The following is a 20,610-nucleotide window of genomic DNA, read 5'->3' as shown; positions in this document are numbered from 1 at the left end:
CATGGAACATGATTTTTACATCTTGATTCATTCATCCCTGACTGATGCTAGTGTTAAACCTCCAGTCTTTGAGCACTTTTCTTCTACAGCTTCAAAGTTTCTCTTTGTTCTTTAAACAGTCTTCTGTTTGAGGTAGATAAATGTTCTGAGTGTTAGGAAAAGAGGTCCAAACTGTGTACTGAAAAATAATAGACCCACAAAAATCTAAGTGTTGACACAGCTACACTTCTAACTGAGAACAGTAATTGGTGCTGAGGAATGCGCATCACTACAAGGGTGAGTGGTAAGGTGGTCTCCTTCAATTTTGTTCCCTGGTTCTTACCACTTTCAAAGTCTGCAGGCAGAGAGCCCCTTTGTCCTTGAGCTATTCCTGGCTTAGAACCTGTGAATGAAGTAGTACATGAATATAAAGATCAAAGACCTAAAATTGTTAATACGTGCTCTCTCAAGTCCATACTTCTTGTAACCAAGGATGATGACTTTTAAAAAAAGTGATCATCTTTTTGTATATTCATGATATTGCTTTATAAACTTTTTTCTTCTGATTAATAATATATTGTGAGAAACTTTCCATCGTGATAATTATACATATGTACATAATTTTAGTGGCTGAATTCCGTTTCATTAAATGAATACACTGATTTATTTAAACAACTGTTGTTGCACAATTCCACTGTTATATGTTTTTCATTATTTTAAGCAACACTGTAGTACACACCTGCCTACCCTTACTCAGTTTATTCCTTGGGGAAAAAATATCTTGAGGTACAGTGGGTTAGTAGAATAGGCAATAAAAGAAACAGCACTTTCCAATTTGCCTTTTTCTCCTTATTTCTGCTTTAATTATTAGTAAGGTTGGCTATGTAGTTCTTGTTTTGTGATTTTTCTATAATGGTCATTTGCCCATTTTTCTGTTGGATTATTTATTTTTAATTGATTTGATGGAGATTCTGATAATAACCCCTTCTGTCACTTTCTTTAAGCAGTTTTATTGAGGTATAACTGACAGTAAACTATATATATATATTCTTTTTCTTTTTAGATTTTTTTTTTTAGTGTGGACCATTTTAAAGTTTTTATTGAATTTGTTACAATATCATTTCTGTTTTATGTTTTGGTTTTTTTGGCCTCTAGGCATGTGGGATTTTAGCTCCCTAACCAGGGATCCAACCTGTACACCTCGCATTGTAAGGCAAAATTTTAATCACTGTACCTCCAGGGAAGTCCCCCTAAACTGCATATATTTTAAAAGTACACGCTGGTAAGTCAAGACATAGTTATATACTTGTAAGACTATCACCTCAATCAAGATAATGAACATATCCATCATCCCCCAAAGTTACTTTGTGCTCCTTAGTCATCTCCCTACCTCCTCCTCCCATGAGGCAAACACTGAATTAATTTGAATTTTCTAGATTTGTATATAAGCAAAACAGTACATGCCATATACTCATTTTTGTTGTTGTTCTGGCTTCTTTCACTCATACTTCCTTTGAAGTTCATCTTACTTTGTGTTTTAGAGTTTATCGATAGTTCTTTTTTATTTCTGAGTATGATTTTATTGTACTGCTATATCATGGTTTGTTTTTCCATTCACCTGTTGATGGGCATTTGAGTTTTATTTAGTTTTTAGCTACTACAAATAAAGATGCTATGAATATTCATCTACATGTGTTTGTATAAACATATGTTTTTATTTCTCTTGAGTAAATTCCCAAGAGTAGAAGGGCTGGATCTCTTTGCAGACATGTTTTAAGAAGCTGCCAAACTGTTGTCTAAACTGGTTGTATCATTTGATTTTCTTACCAGTAGTCTATGTTTCAGTATCTCCGTATCTTTTCACAATTTGAAATGGCTAATCCTTTTAATTTTAGCCTTTGTAATTGGGTAGAGGGCTATTTCATTTTGATTTTAATTTGCTTGTCTTTAATGACTAATGATGGTAACCACCTTTTTGTGTGCTCACTTACCATCCATATTTCTTTTTCAGTGAATTGTATGTTCAAATCTCTTGCCCACTTGTAAAATGGGCTCGTTTGTTTTCTGATTATTGAACTTTGAGAGTTAGGTTTCCTTTATACGCATGGTACTCTATCAGATATATGACTTGCAAGTATTTCTCCCTGTCTTTGGCTTTTCTTCTGTCTTAAGAGCTTTAAAGAAGAGACTTTGAAATTTTTATGAAGTCCAAAATTACCATTTTTTCTTCTATGGATTTTTAAGTTGCATAATTATATAATCAAGGAAATACTATTTTAAATGATTATTTTTTTCTCCTTTGTACTTACAGGCATTAAAAAAATTTCAAATCCATTTATTTTAAATGATCAAATGAGATGCCTGTGAAAGCATCCTGAAAATCACAGAGTTACAATAAAAGTACTATTTCCTTCCTCCTCCTTCCCCTCCTCCTCATCGTCACTGTCATCAAAAACATTCAACTTCTGAGCCATCTGTTCCACTCTGGAGAATTAATCCAAAGGAAAACCTCCTTTAAAAAAAACAAATTACAAAAGCACTTCCTCACATACTTCCCAGGTGGCTCAGACACTAAAGAAACTGCCTGCAATGCAGGAGACCTGAGTTTGATCCCTGGGTCAGGAAGATCCCTTGGAGGAGGTCATGGCAACCCGCTGCCATATTCTTGGCTGTAGAATTCCATGCACAGACAAGCCTGGTGGGCTATAGTCCATGGGGTCGTGAAGAGTCGGACACAGACTGAGCAATTTAGCACTTTCTTTCACTTTTCTTTACTTACATATGGTCTATAATGAGGGAAAACAGAAAACATTGTAGGTATTTAACAATAGGAGAATACATAAATAAACTGTGGTGCTTCTTTCAATGAGATATTGTAAGGCATTTATAAATGGTAATTATACAGTGGTAGAAATAGAAAAAAATTACATTTAAATTGAAAAACTGTTCAATTGTTTTTATACTCATAACCTTACATAAAATGTACATATGGATAAAGATTAGGAGGGGCATAGAAATATGAAAACAGTTGTTTTAAAAGATAGGTTTGTGAATAATCATTTTTATTTTTTTTGTATTTTCTTTAATTCTACTTTGTGTTTTTTTGTACTGTGTTTTCTGTATGTATCTCTTTAAAGCTAGGATCCCATTCTAGTATGTTATATTTACCAGTCCAAGATACTGCCTGGCCTTCCGGGCTCTGTTATACTGCCTCTAACCTCTGACATGAGGTTACCTGTGAAATTAGTTTATTTCCTTCTTTATGATTTTGTCAGTCATGTTGTATTATTATTATGCAATATTTAAAATGTTTTATGCACTTTCTGATCATGTGTTTCATGGCTTAATTTTTCCATTGTGCTTTTACTGTGATGATTAACTAATCACAGACTTGTTTTTATTTCCCAGTTGCCCAGCAGGAGGCTGAAATGTTCAGACGCTACAACGGAACCTTTCCATTACCTGGAATACACCAAAGTCAAGGTGCTTTATGCACCTGCCCTAAACTGCCTCATCAAGGATCCTTTCAGATTGATGACTATGTCCCCACTGAACATTCTTCAATGAAGATGCAACAAGTGAAACAGAGAATTGATTCTGTCACAGTATGTTTATTTCATTTTATGCAGTAGACAAGTTGGAAACTTTAAAACCATTTCAATCCTGTTTTACACACCCATGCCAATAAACATTAACTGAATGGAAAAAGTGAGTGTTAGTCACTCAGTCATGTCCAACTCTTTGTGACCCCATGGACTATAGCCCGCCATGCTCCTCTGTCCATGTAGATTCTCCAGACAAGAATACTGGAGTAGATTGCCATACCCTCCTCCAGAGGATCTTCCCAACCCAGGGACTGAACTCAGGTCTCCTGCATTGCAGGCAGATTCTTTGCCACCTGAACCACTAGGCAATTCCAGTAGTTACTTAAAACTAGGCCTTCTTCTACATGTATAGTTACTTTCTGGTACTTGTTCTAAAATCACTAACTTCAGTAAGCAAACTAAACTTAGGATAATCTATTATGTTTTCCTGGCCTGATAGATTCTGTAACTATCAGCCCAAGACCTGTTTCTCTATTTCAAAAGTATGTGTCTATATGCACATATACAGCATGTAGGCACACACACGTAGGACAACCAACTAACCTGGAAAAATACTTAACATAAAATATAAAAGAAACAGCCTTCTTATTATGCAAGAACTAAATAATAAAGAAAGTAGTGAGACTTCAATTAGGAAATGGATAAAAGAAATAAACATGTACTTCCATAAAGAGTAGGTACTGCTGCTGCTGCTGCTGCTAAGTTGCTTCAGTCGTGTCTGACTCTATGCAACCCCATAGACGGCAGCCTGCCAGGCTCTGCCGTCCCTGGGATTCTCCAGGCAAGAACGCTGGAGTGGGTTGCCATTTCCTTCTCCAATACATGTAAGTAAAAAGTAAAAATGAAGTCGCTCAGTCGTGTCCAACTCTTAGCAACCCCATGGACTGCAGCGCACCAGGCTCCTCCATCCATGAGATTTTCCAGGCAAGAGTACTGGAGTGGGGTGCCATTGCCTTCTCTGAAGAGTAGGTACAAGTGTTTCATCAATGTATTTTAAAGTTCCATCTCACTTCTAAGAAAGGTAGTGCCACCAAAACCAGATATTTGCTGCAAAACTGGAAAATAGATGATAAAAATGAGAAGGACAATGCTTGGTTAAAAGTTCTGTGGTATTCTATTAGTGATAAATTACTATACAGTCTTTCTCAAAGTTAAGTGGGAAAATGTATTGAGAAGGTAGAATATCCTTAAAAATCCTTATGCTCTTTAACCATAATAGTTCTTTTACTGAGAATTAGCCTTGAAGACATGGACTTCACAGGCTTGTTTTTTGTTGTGTTCCCCCTTTTGGTGCATTGCCTGGCACTTAATAAATCATCCCTTCTTCTCCTCCTTTGATAGGAATATCGACCAGTTTTAAACCAAACATAGGAAGAACTGCATTGAGACATCTTTAGTTTGGACTGTACTTTCTTCCTCTCTCCTTTTCCTTTTTTATAGAGTTATAGAGTGTGAGGTATGCAGATCACACAGGCAAAGGGGGTTAGGTTTAGTTGGAATATGGAGGAAATTTTTTTTTATGTCTCACTATAAATTATAGAATATATGATTATAAATTAATGATTTCAATGTTGTAATTCTGTATATTTTAACATTTTTAAATAACTGAATAATGCATGGTGTTCCAAATTTTAAGAGGAAGTATGAATAGATAAATGGAGTTTTAAAACTTAGAGAAAAATATTTATTCAGTAGGGGGAAAAAAGGTGGCCTTGTATAAAATATTGCATGGCAATATGACTTCATCTACAGACCTAAGAGCAACTCACAGACAGACATATAAAAAAAAAATTTCATACAGCCTGTCAGTCTTTACACTGTAAAGCTTAACATTCTGGAATCACTTTGGTCTTGAAGCTTTTTACCTGCATCATCTTTTATAGCTGTCATCCTCAGATAAATGAAAGGATGTAAGAACAAATGAAAGTAGATGTACAGGAAAAATTTTTTTAATATATTTCAGAAAAATATTTTTTAAGATATGAAATCAAAGGCAAGGGGGAAGTAAATTGATACTTTATTATAAGAGAATAACTTGTCTTAGAATCATTGATTTATTTAGCTTTTGCTTAACTTTCCTTTTAAAAATTATTCAGATGTACGCTTTGGGATTGACATAGATTGAGGCTTCCTTTGGAAATGAAAGCCTTGTCTATGTGCTGTGGTTTTGTAAAACCATATATTTCCCGTGTTAAGAGAATTCTTTGAACTTTTTTTTCAAATGTTCTCTGCAGATTGTTTTCTCTCAGAATGTAAGTAGTACGTATGGGAGTAAAAACAAAATGTCATCTTTGTTCCCACGGAAGCGCCATTCTTTTTACGTTTTGCAGGCATTTAGGTTGACTAGATTCCCACCTTTGGTCTCAGTGCCTTTTCTCATATTTCCTGAACTGTGTTTTGTTTGTTATTGTTCAGTCACTAAGTCTTGTCCAACTCTTTGCAATCCCATGGACTGCAGCATGTCAGGCTTCCTTTCCTATCTTCTGGAATTTGCTCAAACTCATGACCATTGAGTCGGTGGTACCATCCAACCATCTCATCCTGTCACCTCCTTCTCCGCCTGCCCTCAGTCTTTCCCAGCATAAGGGTCTTTTCCAATGAATTGGCGCTTTACATTAGGTGCTCAAAGTATTGGAGCTTCAGCATCAGTGCTTTCAATGCATATTTAGGGTTGATTTCCTAGGATTGACTGATTTGATCTCCTTGCTGTCCACGGGACTCTCAAGAGTCTTCTCTATTTTACTAAACCCCAAATTCCTTTTTCTGTTAGGTTTCTGTTACTTAGTTTATAAGAGACTCTGTCATGGTCTTCTATGTAGAAGTCTAATAGAGAAAACTGAATTACTTCTATAAGACTGTATCCCTGAGTATACTTCTTTCTTTGTAACCACGGAAGAAATGTTTTTCTAAGAAAATATAGTTCGAGTTTAGGGTGTGATTTGTGTATGTGTGAATTTTGCATAATAAGTTCAGCTCTGCAGACATTTCATAGGTGTTTACCCGTGAATGAGTAAAAGTTGCCAAAAATAGATAATTTGCTGTTCTTGGTAGCTTTATCATTTACTCATAATAAAACTCAGCTGTTTCATACTTAACAGAGCCAGCACTGTGCTACCCCTGCAGCATCACCTACAGGGCTCTGCAAACCAGCAAAGACCTCACAGGTAGACAGAATCTTGAGAGCAGTGACACTGCTCTTTCTAAGGTTTCAGACTCAGAAATTTGGTCTTATCAGTATATCCAGAGCTCCTCAGTATCTGGGTTACCTGCTAAGAGTAAGTGGTCCTACAGAAAGTTGACCTATAAACTTAAATATCTTATAATGAAAAGTATACCTCTTCAGCTGCCTGAGCACTCAAGACCACTCTCCCTTTTAAAAATTTACCTACTATCTAGGTCAGTGATCACAGAGTCATAGGGTTTGAATGGGTTTAAAAAATGCTTTAGAGACTTCCCTGGTGGCCCAGTGGAACAAGATTCTGTGCTTCCAATCATAGGGGGCATAGGTTTGATCCCTGGTTGGGAAACTAAGAATCCCATGTACTGCATATGGTGTGGCTGAAAAAATTTTAAATAGAAATTAATTAATTAAATAAAATACTATGTGCCAGTTTTAGAAAAAACAATGATTAATTTCTCTGCCCCACGGGAGATTTCATCTTACAATAATTGGTGATAGTTAACACCTATTTCAGAGAAGGCAATAACAACCTACTGCAGTACTCTTGCCTGGAAAATCCCATGGACAGAGGAGCCTGGTAGGCTGCAGTCCATGGGGTTGCTACAAGTCGGACACGACTGAGTGATTTCACTTTCACTTTTCACTTTCATGCATTGAAGAAGGAAATGGCAACCCACTCCAGTGTTCTTGCCTGGAGAATCCCAGGGACAGGGGGAGCTTGGTGGGCTGCCGTCTATGGGGTCGCCCAGTCAGACACGACTGAAGTGACTTAGCAGCAGCAGCTGCATGAATTCCCAGTACTGTGCTAAATGTTTTACATGTTTGTTGTATTTAACCCTCAAAACCATCCTATAACATAGATGCTAGTATTATCCCCAGATGACACCACCCTTATGGCAGAAAGTGAAGAGGAACTAAAAAGCCTCTTGATGAAGTGAAAGTGGAGAGTGAAAAAGTTGGCTTAAAGCTCAACATTCAGAAAACGAAGATCATGGCATCCAGTCCCATCACTTCATGGGAAATAGATGGGGAAAAAGTGGAAACAGTGTCAGACTTTATTTTTCTGGGCTCCAAAATCACTACAGATGGTGACTGCAGCCATGAAATTAAAAAACGCTTACTCCTTGGAAGGAAAGTTATGACCAACCTAGATAGCATATTCAAAAGCAGAGACATTACTTTGCCAACAAAGGTTCATCTAGTTAAGGCTATGGTTTTTCCTGTGGTCATGTATGGATGTGAGAGTTGGACTGTGAAGAAGGCTGAGCGCCGAAGAATTGATGCCTTTTAACTGTGGTGTTGGAGAAGACTCTTGAGAGTCCCTTGGACTGCAAGGAGATCCAACCAGTCCATTCTGAAGGAGATCAGCCCTGGGATTTCTTTGGAAGGAATGATGCTAAAGCTGAAACTCCAGTACTTTGGCCACCTCATGTGAAGAGTTGACTCACTGGAAAAGACTCTGATGCTGGGAGGGATTGGAGGCAAGAGGAGATGGGGACGGCAGAGGATGAGATGGCTGGATGGCATCACTGACTCAATGGATGTGGGTCTCAGTGAACTCCGGGAGTTGGTGATGGACAGAGAGGCCTGGCGTGCTGCGATTCATGGGATTGCAAAGAGTCGGACACGACTGAGAGACTGATCTGATCTGATCTGATCTAGTTGAGGCTTTCAGAGATCAAGCAATGTTGCCAATCTTAGACAAATGGAAACATCGGAGCTGAGATTTAGTCCAGGCCATCAGAATCCCATGCCCCAGTCAGTTTTACTGCCTCCTTTTAGTGACTGAGATAACTAATATCCTTTAGATGTAGGGTATGTCCCTTCGCAATTTCTGGATTTGGAAAAAAAGGACGTTCTTCTTTTTCAGTTCTCTTTTTCTGTAAACTCCACATTGTTAACATTTTTCTCTGGTTCCATACTAGACTGATGATATATGCTGGTTAACCGTAATTGGACTTGAGTATTATTTGTGTCTGTTTAGCAGCAAATTTCCAAGTCATTTATGTTGACTTTGACTAATTTCTTTTTTCAAAAGTGACTTTTTCTTGGTCTTATCCCACGAGTTGTAGGCAATTCCTTTCTTTTGCTCCTCCAGTCATATACTTTACTCTTCAGAAGTGTTTATTATTAGATTTCCTCTGGAGTAAATTATTAATATGAGAATTATATGTATGGGTATTGTTATTTATAGAGATAATTCTATACTGCAGTTCAGAGTGTGTCTTTTAGATATGTTAGTGTTCCAGTACAAAAGTTTAGTGTTTACGTTAAGTTTATTGAGGAGACAAACTTTTCTTCTGTGAGAAGACATAGGCAGATACGTGTGGGCCCTCCAGAGTCGTCTTTGTCAGTGCCTTTTCTTTTGGCAAGTTAGATTTTCCAAAGTCATGTCACTGAGTCTCTTAATTTTACCCTTTCCCCAGCTCATTGGAAACAATGCAGAGTGATACCTGCATGTGATAGATTAAAAAACACTCTCCCGGATGTTGATTTTGGTTTTTAAAAGATTGATAGTTGAATGTGTTAAAAATAATTGATATTTTTAAATGAAATTATGAATATCTCTTTACTTATTTTATTGTATTTCTTTTAGGAGGTGATACGAGCCTGTGCAGCAAAGGTGAGTGGTTTTTTATTACCAAGAGACAACTTCAGTTTCCATTGTGATGACCCAAAGAATTGAAACGTACCATTGATAGCTTTAATAGAACTTTTGGAAAAACTTCTTCTGATACCTGTTTGTTACAATTAGGGTTGAATTTATCAAGGAATCATAATACTGGAACCTGAGAATTTAGCAAGTAGTAGAAGGCAATGGCACCCACTCCAGTACTCTTGCCTGGAAAATCCCATGGATGGAGGAGCCTGGTAGGCTGCAGTCCATGGGGTCGCAAAGAGTCGGACACGACTGAGCGACTTCACTTTCACTTTTCACTTTCATGCATTGGAGAAGGAAATGGCAACCCACTCCCATGTTCTTGCCTGGAGAACCCCAGGGACGGGGGAGCCTGGTGGGCTGCCGTCTATCAGGTCGCACAGAGTCGGACACGACTGAAGCGACTTAGCAGCAGCAGCAGCAGCTTACTATTTTTGAAGATTTAAGAATATTGGAATTGGGATGTATCAATACTTTCAGTAAAGGGTTAGTGAGATCATTTCCTTCTCTGAGAAAAATATAATGTGATACTTTATAGGTAAGAGACACCAACACAGTTCCAGTGTGTGAATGGGGCGTAAAGTGTATAAGCCTTGAAATAAATGGAAGCTGTGCACAAACAGTAATAATATATTGTGCTCTGGATTATTTGTGCCTTGTTTCATACTTCCTTTCCCATTTAACTATGTAACAGTCCTGAGAGACAGGTTAGAGATGATTGTTATTCCACTTTTAGAAAGGAGGAAAATGAAGTTGAAGGAGGGTTAAGTGATTTGCCCAAGACCCCAAAGTCAGTCTGAAAATGGAGATTGATATAAAGAGGCTCTTGGTTGGTAAACAATTGCAACTGAACTATATCTGAGTTGCTTTCAACCTAGCAGCTTTCTTTAGCTTTCTTCCTTTTGCAAGCAAGGTTGTTTTATGTGCAAACTTCAAGTCAGTTGTCAAGAAAATAAATTTTATTTAAAAGAGTTGGAATGACACCACTTGTCCATTCTTCCCTCTTATTCTCTCCTGTCCATTTCCAAAATTCAGGTGAATCATGAGATATCCGTTTATTTGTCACATATGGTTATATATTGTCACAAAGTAAAAGGGTGAGGTCTCCGGAAGGGAAAGAATTAAGGTGGTATTAGTACAGTCAAAGCCTGCTTTATGTAATGTCAGTGCAGTAGAAATACTGTCTTTACTCAGCGGACACCTCCTACCACATGGCAGGTGCTTAGAATACAGAAGTTAGTAGGCTATTGTCTCGTTCCACATGAGGCATCTCATGGAGGAAATGTGTCAGAAAACACTAGGCTTATCCCATCACTGAGCTGTCCAGTATCAGTCAGGACCCATCACTTTTTTACCTAATTATCACAAGTCAACAGGAAATAGAATAGAGACAAGGGGAAGGAAGATGAGGGGAAAAAAAGAGAACAAGCTTTATTCTGACTTGAGCTGCAGATGTTCAGGAAACTTGTTCCTGATAGCAATGATTGGTGTAATGATTGTAGCTCCAAGATTACTAAATGTTCTTAAGTATGTATAGTGTATAAAACTGGAGTCAAAAAATAGTTTATCCTCTTGATTAGCAGTTCAGAGCTATTTCTCTTTATTTTTACAAATATGTTATATACCCCTCTTTTGTAATGCTGTCTGAATGCCCAAAGAGTAAAGTGTTCTGCACATATTTGGCAAGGCTTTATGGAGAACATCCTCTGCTAATCTGGAAACTTCCTGAGGGTGGAGGTTCATGTCATTCATCTCTGTGTTCCTAGTACTTAACAAAAAATAGAATAAATTATGATTGAAAATATGACATTTTTGGAAATCAGTCAAAGTATGGAAAGATTGGGCTTCCCAGGTGACGCTAGTAGTAAAGAACCTGACTGTCACTGCAGAAGACATAAGAGATGCAGGTTTGATCCCTGGGTCAGGAAGATCCCCTGGAGGAGGGCAGAGCTACCCACTCCAGTATTCCTGCCTGAAGAATCCCATGGACAGAGGAGCCTGATGGGCTACAGTCTATGGGGTCACAAGGAGTCGGACATAACTGAAGAGACTTAGAAGGAGTAGCAGGAGCATGGAAAGATTAACCTACTAGTTATTTTCTTTTTTTATGACAGTTTTATTGATGGTTTCCCTGGTGGCTCTGATGGTAAAACGTCTGCCTGCAATGCGGGAGACCTGGGTTCAACCCCTGGGTCAGGAAGATCCTCTGGGGAAGGAAATGGCAACCCACTCCAGTACTTTTGCCTGGAAAATCCCATGGACGGAGGAACCTGGTAGGCTACAGTCTATGGGGTTGCAAAGAGTCGGACACGACTGAGCGACTTCACTTTTATTGATATATAACATACATACCACAATAGTCATGCTTTCAAAGTATACAGTTCACTGGGTTTTATCATACACATAGAATTCGCAACCATCACTACTGTCTCTCCAAAAAGAGAGATTATTCCCTCCAAAAAGAAAGCCCATTTTCTCTTAGCAGTCATTCTCCATTTCTGGATAAGGACATGCACGCAGGCACACACATGCACACACACACCACCAAACAAAGCACTCAAACTCCTGGTAACCGGCAGGAGTGGTTTATATTTTCTGTCTCTATATATTTGCCAATTCTGGTTATTTAGTATAAATGGATTCATAAAATATATGGTCATTTATTACTGGCTTTCTATAGCTTAGAATAGTGTTTTCTTGAGTCCACTTGATAAGGAACTAATCCTGTCCTGTGAAAATTCTCATCTAGATATTAAACTAGCATGCTGAAGGAGCAGAAAGAAGATCACTAATCTTAAGTGGGATAGTGAGCAAGCGAGGAAGAGCAGTGTTCCATGACAAGTTGGGGAGAAGCTCAGGAGATCAGGCCAGCCTTTTAAACGGTCCTGTAAGCATGGTAATGTAGAGGAGGAAAAGCTTTACCTTCTGCCCTTATAGGTTCTGTGACTGGTCTAAGGATTAAATTGGCATAGACAGATTAACAGGAGGAAAAAAATGCAATTTTAATTTCATACATATGTGAGCCCCACAAAGATGTGGGATGCCAAAGACTGCCAGTTAGCTGGGGCTTATATACCATCCTGAGCCTAGAAAAGGGATGGAGGAGTCTGACACTTCTGGGGCAGAAGGCAACTTGAGAAGGTAAGAGGAGGAGCTGGTTGGTAGACATAAGTCTCTCAGGTGAAAAAGTTGTCCCTAATGATAGATGGCTTTTTCTTGGTATAGAACCCCATTCTAATGTCTGTTTCTCTTACAAAAGATAGCTTCCACTCTGTGTTCAGAATGCCTGTGTTTATAGTTTCTCAAAGTAATCCTTATGCAAAAGAGGCACATTTTTGGGTGGCATATTCTACTATCCTTCAGTAAGGAGTTTAGGATATTAATTAGAGAAACAAGTGACTGAGATGTTAACCTGGAAAGAACGTGAGAATGGATTTTATTTATTTATTTATTTTGAGAATGGGTTTTAAAAGGCAAGTAATAGTCTTCAGTTCAAGGAAGAGGAGATTGTGGCCTATACTAGTATGGTGTTACAAGATAAACCGAGGCATATTAAACATTTTAGGAGGGTTTTCTTTGAGCAAAAATCTATTCGAATTGGTTAGGGCCAAGCTTAGGATCATTTAGAAGCTTTTCACCAGCAGGAGCTGGGGAAAGACTCCTAGAGAGAAAGGGCTGAAGCAGAACAAGGAAGTTACTGATTGGCTATAGTTTAAAGCCCAGTTGGGCTCCTCGACGAGAGGCCTGGGGCATGGCTGTGTGGGGCCCGGGAGGTCGCCTTTGCTTGCGCGGGTGTCTTGGAGCCCGCAAGCTATTGTGTCCCCATTTCCAGAGTCGCAGCCCCCAGGGCGTGGAAGACGGGGACAGGCCTCAGCCTTCCTCGAAGACTCCCTAGGTCCCCAAGATCTACACCAAAACAGGAGACAAAGGGTTTTCTAGCACCTTCACTGGAGAAAGACCACCCAAAGACGACCAGGTGTTTGAAGCTGTGGGAACTACAGATGAATTAAGTTCAGCCATTGGGTTTGCTATGGAATTAATTGCAGAAAAGGACCACCCGTTTGTGGAAGAGCTTCAGAGAATCCAGTGCTCCCTGTAGGTCTTCGGCTCTGCCCTGGCGACTCCGCGCTCCTCAGCCAGAGAGGCTCATTTAAAACACGCCATGTTCGAGGCGGGGCTCATCCTGGAGCTGGAGCAGTGGATCGACAGATACTCTCGCCAGCTGCCCCCACTCACCACTTTCATCCTGCCTTATTCTTGCCTAGAGAATCCCATGGACAGAGGAGCCTGGCGGGCTGCAGTCCATAGGATCACAGAGTCAGACAGGACTGAGTGACAACACCCAGAGACTACACCCCATCAGGAGGCAAGAGCAGCTCCACACTGCACTTCTGTCGGGCCGTGTGTAGCCCAGCCGAGAGACGTGTGGTGCCTCTTGTCCAGACGGGTGAGACCGATGCAAACGTGGTCAAGTTCTTAAACAGACTCAGTGACTGTCTCTTCACATTAGCCAGATACACAGCCATGAAGGAAGGGAATCCAGAAAAGATATACAAGAACAATGACCTGTTGGACCGCACCTGAGGCTCTGGGAAAGAATGGAAGTGACAATGGTGAAGGGAAGACTTCGCCCTCGCATCCTGATCCCTGAAGATCTCACCCACAGGGGCCAGAAGCTGGTCTTCTGTCCAAACCCGGCTTCCTTTCACAGCCCTGACACTTCCTTTGGGAGCTGTGGCTGGTGGAGAATCCTACCCTCCTCCCCTGGGCTCTCCTCGGTCTTCGAGGAAGTGGGAATGAAGTCGGTGTTGCAGGAAAGAAAGATAAAGTGATTGCTTCATCGAGGAACCAAGCAGAAAAAAAGAATAAAGGGGGAAAGGCTTGCAAAAAAATAAAAATAAAGCTCAGTTGGCTATTGGGATTAGTTATCCTTAGGTTTCAGTATTGAAACCTCGAAGTATTTACAGGCTTAGATTTTGGTTTGCTTATGTGATCATAGGCCACCTGGCATTAAAGCCACTTCAGTCTAATCCTTGAATTCGTTTAAGAGTTATAATAATGGGAGTGCAAGCAGTGGACAGATTTAAGATATATTTTGGAAGTAGATTCAGCACAATGTGGTGATGGATTAGATGTGGTGTAAGTGAGAGAACGAGAACTTAGAAATCACTTCTGTGTTGCTTTTTATAGCCACTGTGTAGATGCTGGTAGAGCTTTTTAATGAGATGAGGACTACTGGCGTGGAGTTTTCTATATGAATGTAGCTGAGAAGTAAGCAATTGGATATTTGAGTCTTGAGCTCTGGGGAGAGTTCAGGGTAAAAGCCGTATTTGTTCTAAACTGTTAGATTTGGTACAATCACCTGGAGAGAGAGTATAGCTAAATACCTGAGACCCTGAAGAGAGTATGTCAGGAAATCTCACAGGAGGTATTTTAAGAAAGGGGAGTGATAAGCAGTCACATGCTATTGAGCGAATGAGTAAAACGAGGACAGAAAATTGGCAGGATGATGTCCTTTGGTTTCCTAGATGAGTACAGTTTCAGTGAGTGGCTGGGAGAAAAGCTCAGTTGAAGTGGGTTGAAGACAGAATGGGAGTCTATAAAGCAGAGACTGTGTAGACCATTCTTTTAAGAAATTCTAACTGAGGAGCAGAGAAGCAGCAACTGGAGCAGAACATTAGATGGACAATATTAAAGTATGCTTATTTGCTGCTGGGAATAATTCGGTGGTGACAGAGAAATTGATAACGTCCCATGGAGGTGGTTATTGCTGGACTCAAGTCCTTGAAGAAATGAGAGGGAATCAAATTCTGAATGCCAGTGGAGAAACTGGCCTAAAGAGAAGTGAGTGTTCATCCTCTCTGATAGGCACATAGGTAGAAACTATGGGTAGATGCTCAGATAAAGATTTGATGATGGGAAGATAAAGAGTTCTCGTCTCTTTACTTCCAGGACAGTAATTGGTATTAGAAGTCTTCCATTGCTCTCACAGAGACTTATAATTTCCAAATTTCCTTGCTCTTTCCTTTGTTTCGAGATGGATTGAATCATATCAGAAATGATATTGCCTGGAGGAATTTCTTTCCATTAAGCTTTGTATGATTCCTCACAAATGGGATTAATCTGTTTTTCTCATGTTCCCAGACATATTGATTCATAATTGGCATGTATTTTAATTGAGTTTATTCTGCCTTAAATTATAATTAATTTTGCCTATATTCTCCAGAATTAAAGTATGAATTTCCTCAGGGAGGAACAATTCTATTCTTTCTTTCTGTTCATCTTCCTCTCCTCTCTTCCTTCTTTCTGTTTTTTTAGATTTTACGTGATATTGTTTCCAGCTCTAATCTTTACATGTCTGAATTTCCATACTTCTCTGTAAGCTTCTTGAAGCCAGAGGACTTTTATCTTTTTTTTTTAATTATTAATGTCATCTATACTCAGTTCAGTTCATTCATTCAGTCATGTCCGACTCTTCACAACCCCATGGACTGCAGCACACCAGGCCTCCCTGTCTATCACCAATTCCCAGAGCTTGCTCAAACTCATATCCATCAAGTCGGTGATGCCATGCAACCATCTTATCCTTTGTTATCCCCTTCTCCTCCCACCTTCAATCTTTCCCAGCATCAGGGTCTTTTCAAATGAGTCAATTCTTTGCATCAGGTGGCCAAAGTATTGGAGTTTCAGCTTCAACATCCGTCCTTCCAATGAACACTCAAGACTGATCTCGTTTAGGATGGACTGGTTGAATCTCCTTGCAGTCCAAGGGAATCTCAAGAGTCTTCTCCAACACCATAGTTCCAAAGCATCAATTCTTCTGCACTCAGCTTTCCTTATAGTCCAACTCTCACATCCATACATGACTACTGGAAAAACCGTAGCCTTAATTAGATGGACTTTTCTTGGCAAAGTAATATCTCTGCTTTTTAATATGCTGTCTAGGTTGGTCATAACTTTCCTTCCAAGGAGTAAGCATCTTTTAATTTCATGGCTGCAGTCACCATCTGCAGTGATTTTGGAGCCCTAAAAAATAAAGTCTGACACTGTTTCTACTGTTTCCCCATCTATTTGCCATGAAGCGATAGGACTGGATGCCATGATCTTAGTTTTCTGAATGTTGAGCTTTAAGCCAACTTTTTCACTTCTCTTTCACTTTCATCAAGAGTCTCTTTAGTTCTTCTTCACTTTCTGCCATAAGGGTGGTGTCATCTGCATATCTGAGGTTATTGTTATTTCTCCTGGCAGTCTTGATTCCAACTTGTGCTTCATCCAGCCCAGCGTTTCTCATGATGTACTCTGCATATAAGTTAAATAAGCAGAGTGACAATATACAGCCTTGACGTACTCCTTTTCTTGTTTGGAACCAGTCTGTTCCATGCTGGGTCATATGGTGGTTTTATTCCTAGTTTTTTAAGGAATCTCCATACTGTCTTCCATAGTGGCTTTATCAATTTACATTCCCACCAACAGTGCAAGTGCGTTCCCTTTTCTCCACACCCTCTCCAGCATTTATTGTTTGTCGATTTTTTGATGATGGCCATTCTGACCTGTGTGAGGTGATATCTCATTGTGGTTTTGATTTGCATTTCTCTTAATAATGAGCGATGTTGAGGATCTTTTCATGTGTTTGTTAGCCATCTGTATGTTTTCTTTGAAGAAATGTCTGTTTAGGTCTTTTTCCCACTTTTTGTTTGGGTTTGTTTGTTTTTCTAGCATTGAGTTGTATGAGCTGCTTGTATATTTTAGAAATGAATCCTTTGACAGTTGTTTCATTTGCTGTTATTTTCTCCCATTCTGAGGGTTGTCTTTTCACTTTGCTTATAGTTTCCTTTGCTGTGCAAAAGCTTTTAAGTTTAATCAGGTCCCACTTGTTTACTTTTGTTTTTATTTCTGTTACCTCTAGGAGGTGGGTCATAGTGGATCTTGCTTTGATTTATGTCATCGAGTGTCCTGCCTATGTTTTCCTCTAAGAGTTTTACAGTTTTTAGTCTTACATGTAGGTCTTTAATCCGTTTTGAGTTTATCTTTGTGTATGTGTTAGGAAGTGTTCTAACACTCTTTTACATGTATCTGTCCAGTTTTCCCAGCACCATTTATTGAAGAGGCTCTCTTTACCCCATTAAATATTCTTGCCTTCTTTGTCAAAAATAAGGTACCCATAGTGCATGGGTATATTTCTCCACTCCAGTATTCTTGCCTGGAGAATTCCATGGTAGGAGGTTAAAGTCCATGGGGTTGCAAAGAGTCAGACACAGCTAAGTTGACTAACACTTTAACTTGCAATTTCAACTACGGAATCAGAGTCAAAGATAAAATAGAAGAACAAAAGATGCTTGACAACAGTTTTAGGAGTTCTGTGCCAAGAACTAGGGCCAGAGACCTATATGTATATATTTTTCTATTATTTCATACCCCTGTTTCTAGATTTAAATATGGGTACTGTGTGGATCACAATAAACTGTGGAAAATTCTTCAAGAGATGGGAATACCAGACCACCTGATCTGCCTCTTGAGAAATTTGTATGCAGGTCAGGAAGCAACAGTTAGAACTGGACATGGAACAATAGACTGGTTCCAAATAGGAAAAGGAGTTCGTCAAGACTGTATATTGTCACCCTGCTTATTTAACTTACATGCAGAGTACATCATGAGAAATGCTGGACTGGAAGAAACACAAGGTGGAATCAAGATTGCTGGGAGAAATATCAATAACCTCAGATATGCAGATGACACCACCCTTATGGCAGAAAGTGAAGAGGAACTCAAAAGCCTCTTGATGAAAGTGAAAGTGGAGAGTGAAAAAGTTGGCTTAAAGCTCAACATTCAGAAAACGAAGATCATGGCATCCGGTCCCACCACTTCATGGGAAATAGATGGGGAAACAGTGGAAACAGTGTCAGACTTTATTTTTCTGGGCTCCAAAATCACTACAGATGGTGACTGCAGCCATGAAATTAAAAGACGCTTACTCCTTGGAAGGAAAGTTATGACCAACCTAGATAGCATATTCAAAAGCAGAGACATTACTTTGCCAACAAAGGTTGGTCTAGTCAAGGCTATGGTTTTTCCTGTGGTCATGTATGGATGTGAGAGTTGGACTGTGAAGAAGGCTGAGCACCGAAGAATTGATGCTTTTGAACTGTGGTGTTGGAGAAGACTCTTGAGAGTCCCTTGGACTGCAAGGAGATCCAACCAGTCCATTCTGAAGGAGATCAGCCCTGGGATTTCTTTGGAAGGAATGATGCTAAAGCTGAAACTCCAGTACTTTGACCACCTCATGTGAAGAGTTGACTCGTTGGAAAAGACTCTGATGCTGGGAGGGATTGGGGGCAAGAGAAGAAGGGGATGACAGAGGATGAGATGGCTGGATGGCATCACTGACTCGATGGACGTGAGTTTGAGTGAACTCCGGGAGTTGGTGATGGACAGGGAGGCCTGGCGTGCTGCAATTCATGGGGTCGCAAAGAGTCAGACACGACTGAGCGACTGATCTGATCTGATTGAGTTTCTTACTTTTAAGCCCATTATTCTGTAATTCTTATCATCAAAAAGTCAGTTACATTTGAGAAGTCTTGAATATAAATACCGCCTTAAATTTGGGTAAGGTTTTAAAACATGCACTGCTTTCATATGTGTTAATGAGTTTGACTTCTGTGTAGTTTTTATAAGGTTATACCAGCCATTTACTAAACAAATGTATATAAACAAAACCCGTCCCTTACCCTCAAAAAGATTATAGTCTCATGGATGATAACTTACTAGGTAAGCATCCTAAGGTACTACCGGTGCCATGATACTAGAAGATGTGGGAATAGTGGGGAGACAAAGAAGGAGGTCCGTCTGGTCAACAAAGGTCAGTCTAGTCAAAGCTGTGGTTTTTCCAGTTCTGATGTATGGATACTGCAAGGAGATCAAAGCAGTCAATCCTAAAGGAAATCTGTCCTAAATATTCATTGGAAGGACTGATGCTGAAGCTGAAGCTCCAATACTTTGACCACCTGATGGGAAGAACTGACTCATTGGAAAAGCCCCTCATGCTGGGAAAGATTGAAGGTGGGAGGAGAAGGGAATGACAGAGGATGAGATGGTTGGATGGCATCACTGACTCGATGGACATGAGTTTGAGGAAGCTCCAGGAGTTGGTGATGGACAGGGAAGCATGGTGTGCTGTAGTCCGTGGGGTCGCGAAGAAGTCGGACACGACTGAGCAACTGGGCTGACTGAAATTAGGAGGAGATAAGTTCTAATGGGAAAGTCTGAAAGACTTTTCGTGCCTGATGTAACACTTGAGCTTAGGCTTTGAGAAGAAGTCAATATCAAAAAGGAAGATGGAGCCAGGAAGGAAGCACATTCCAGGAAACAGGAAAAGCATGAACCGAGTCACAGAGACATGAAGCAATGTGGAATGTCTGGGGAGCAATTTGTTGCAGCTGGAACATAGGAGATAGAGCAGTAAGGTTGGAAGGCTAGTAGTTCTTATAGAAAGCTTTGTTTGCTATACTAAAAAGTATGGATTTTATCCAGTGGAACAGTTGATGATGGGTTTTAAACAAAAGTGTTGCTCAATCAAATTAGCATTTTAGAAAAATCACCCTGGTAGCAGTATAGAAGAAGAATCAGTAGATGGGAAGACAAATCAGGAGACGACTATTGCAGTGGTAGCACTGATGATGAAGGAGTGGAATCAGATGCCAGAGCACCTGACTGCCTAAATGAGAACTCTGTGTGGAGTGTGAGGAAGCTGTCCAGGGTGATGCCCATCTGTCTGGCTGGAACAGCAGAGTGGGTGATGAGAGCTTTCCCCAAGGAAGTGAACAGCATAGGAAAGGTTAGTTTGGTTCTGAACTTACTGATCAGAAGAGTTTTACATGAAAAAATTGTCAACATGAAAGGCAGATGAAGCAATGAAAACATACATCTTTGCCTGGGATAACCGTGTGGTGTGAACGAAGTAGAGAGCCCAGTGGGTCTAGCAGGCAACACAGAGAAGCAGTGGCAGGATCACCAACAAAAAATGGTTTCCCAGAAACACGAGAGTGATTGACAGTGTCAGATATCTCAGAGGCCTGAGTGAATCTGCCAAATTTGATCATTTGAAGTCCATGATGACTTTAGTTTCAGATTTAGTGTTCTGATAGATACAAGCTTTGTTGTAGCTGCTTGAAAGTGAATGGCTGAGCTAT

At 39.8% G+C, this 20,610-nt stretch overlaps 1 protein-coding gene across 17 annotated transcripts in view; it reads left to right on the top strand.

Moving 5' to 3' along the window:
- Positions 1 to 20,610, top strand: part of AHI1 (Abelson helper integration site 1) — a 220,748-nt gene that overhangs the window by 81,519 nt on the left and 118,619 nt on the right. For 14 of the 17 annotated variants that reach the window (XR_011465387.1, XR_011465388.1, XR_011465389.1 and 11 more), the window contains 2 exons: positions 3,388 to 3,584; positions 9,362 to 9,388. Coding sequence is in view for 13 of the 17 variants with exons in the window: in XM_070376723.1 (XP_070232824.1) it covers positions 3,388 to 3,584; positions 9,362 to 9,388 (224 nt within the window). In the remaining 4 variants the exon portion in view is untranslated. Of the gene's footprint in view, positions 1 to 1,134; positions 1,262 to 3,387; positions 3,585 to 9,361; positions 9,389 to 11,538; positions 11,666 to 20,610 lie in introns of those variants that run through there. The other 3 variants (XM_070376729.1, XM_070376730.1, XM_070376720.1) reach the window with 3 other exon arrangements.

This window comes from Bos mutus, chromosome 9 (assembly GCF_027580195.1).
Source record: "Bos mutus isolate GX-2022 chromosome 9, NWIPB_WYAK_1.1, whole genome shotgun sequence".
Classification (NCBI taxonomy): Eukaryota; Metazoa; Chordata; class Mammalia; order Artiodactyla; family Bovidae; genus Bos; species Bos mutus.
The sequence above is the reverse complement of the archived record's forward strand: the minus strand, read 5'-3'. Positions and strand labels throughout refer to the sequence as shown.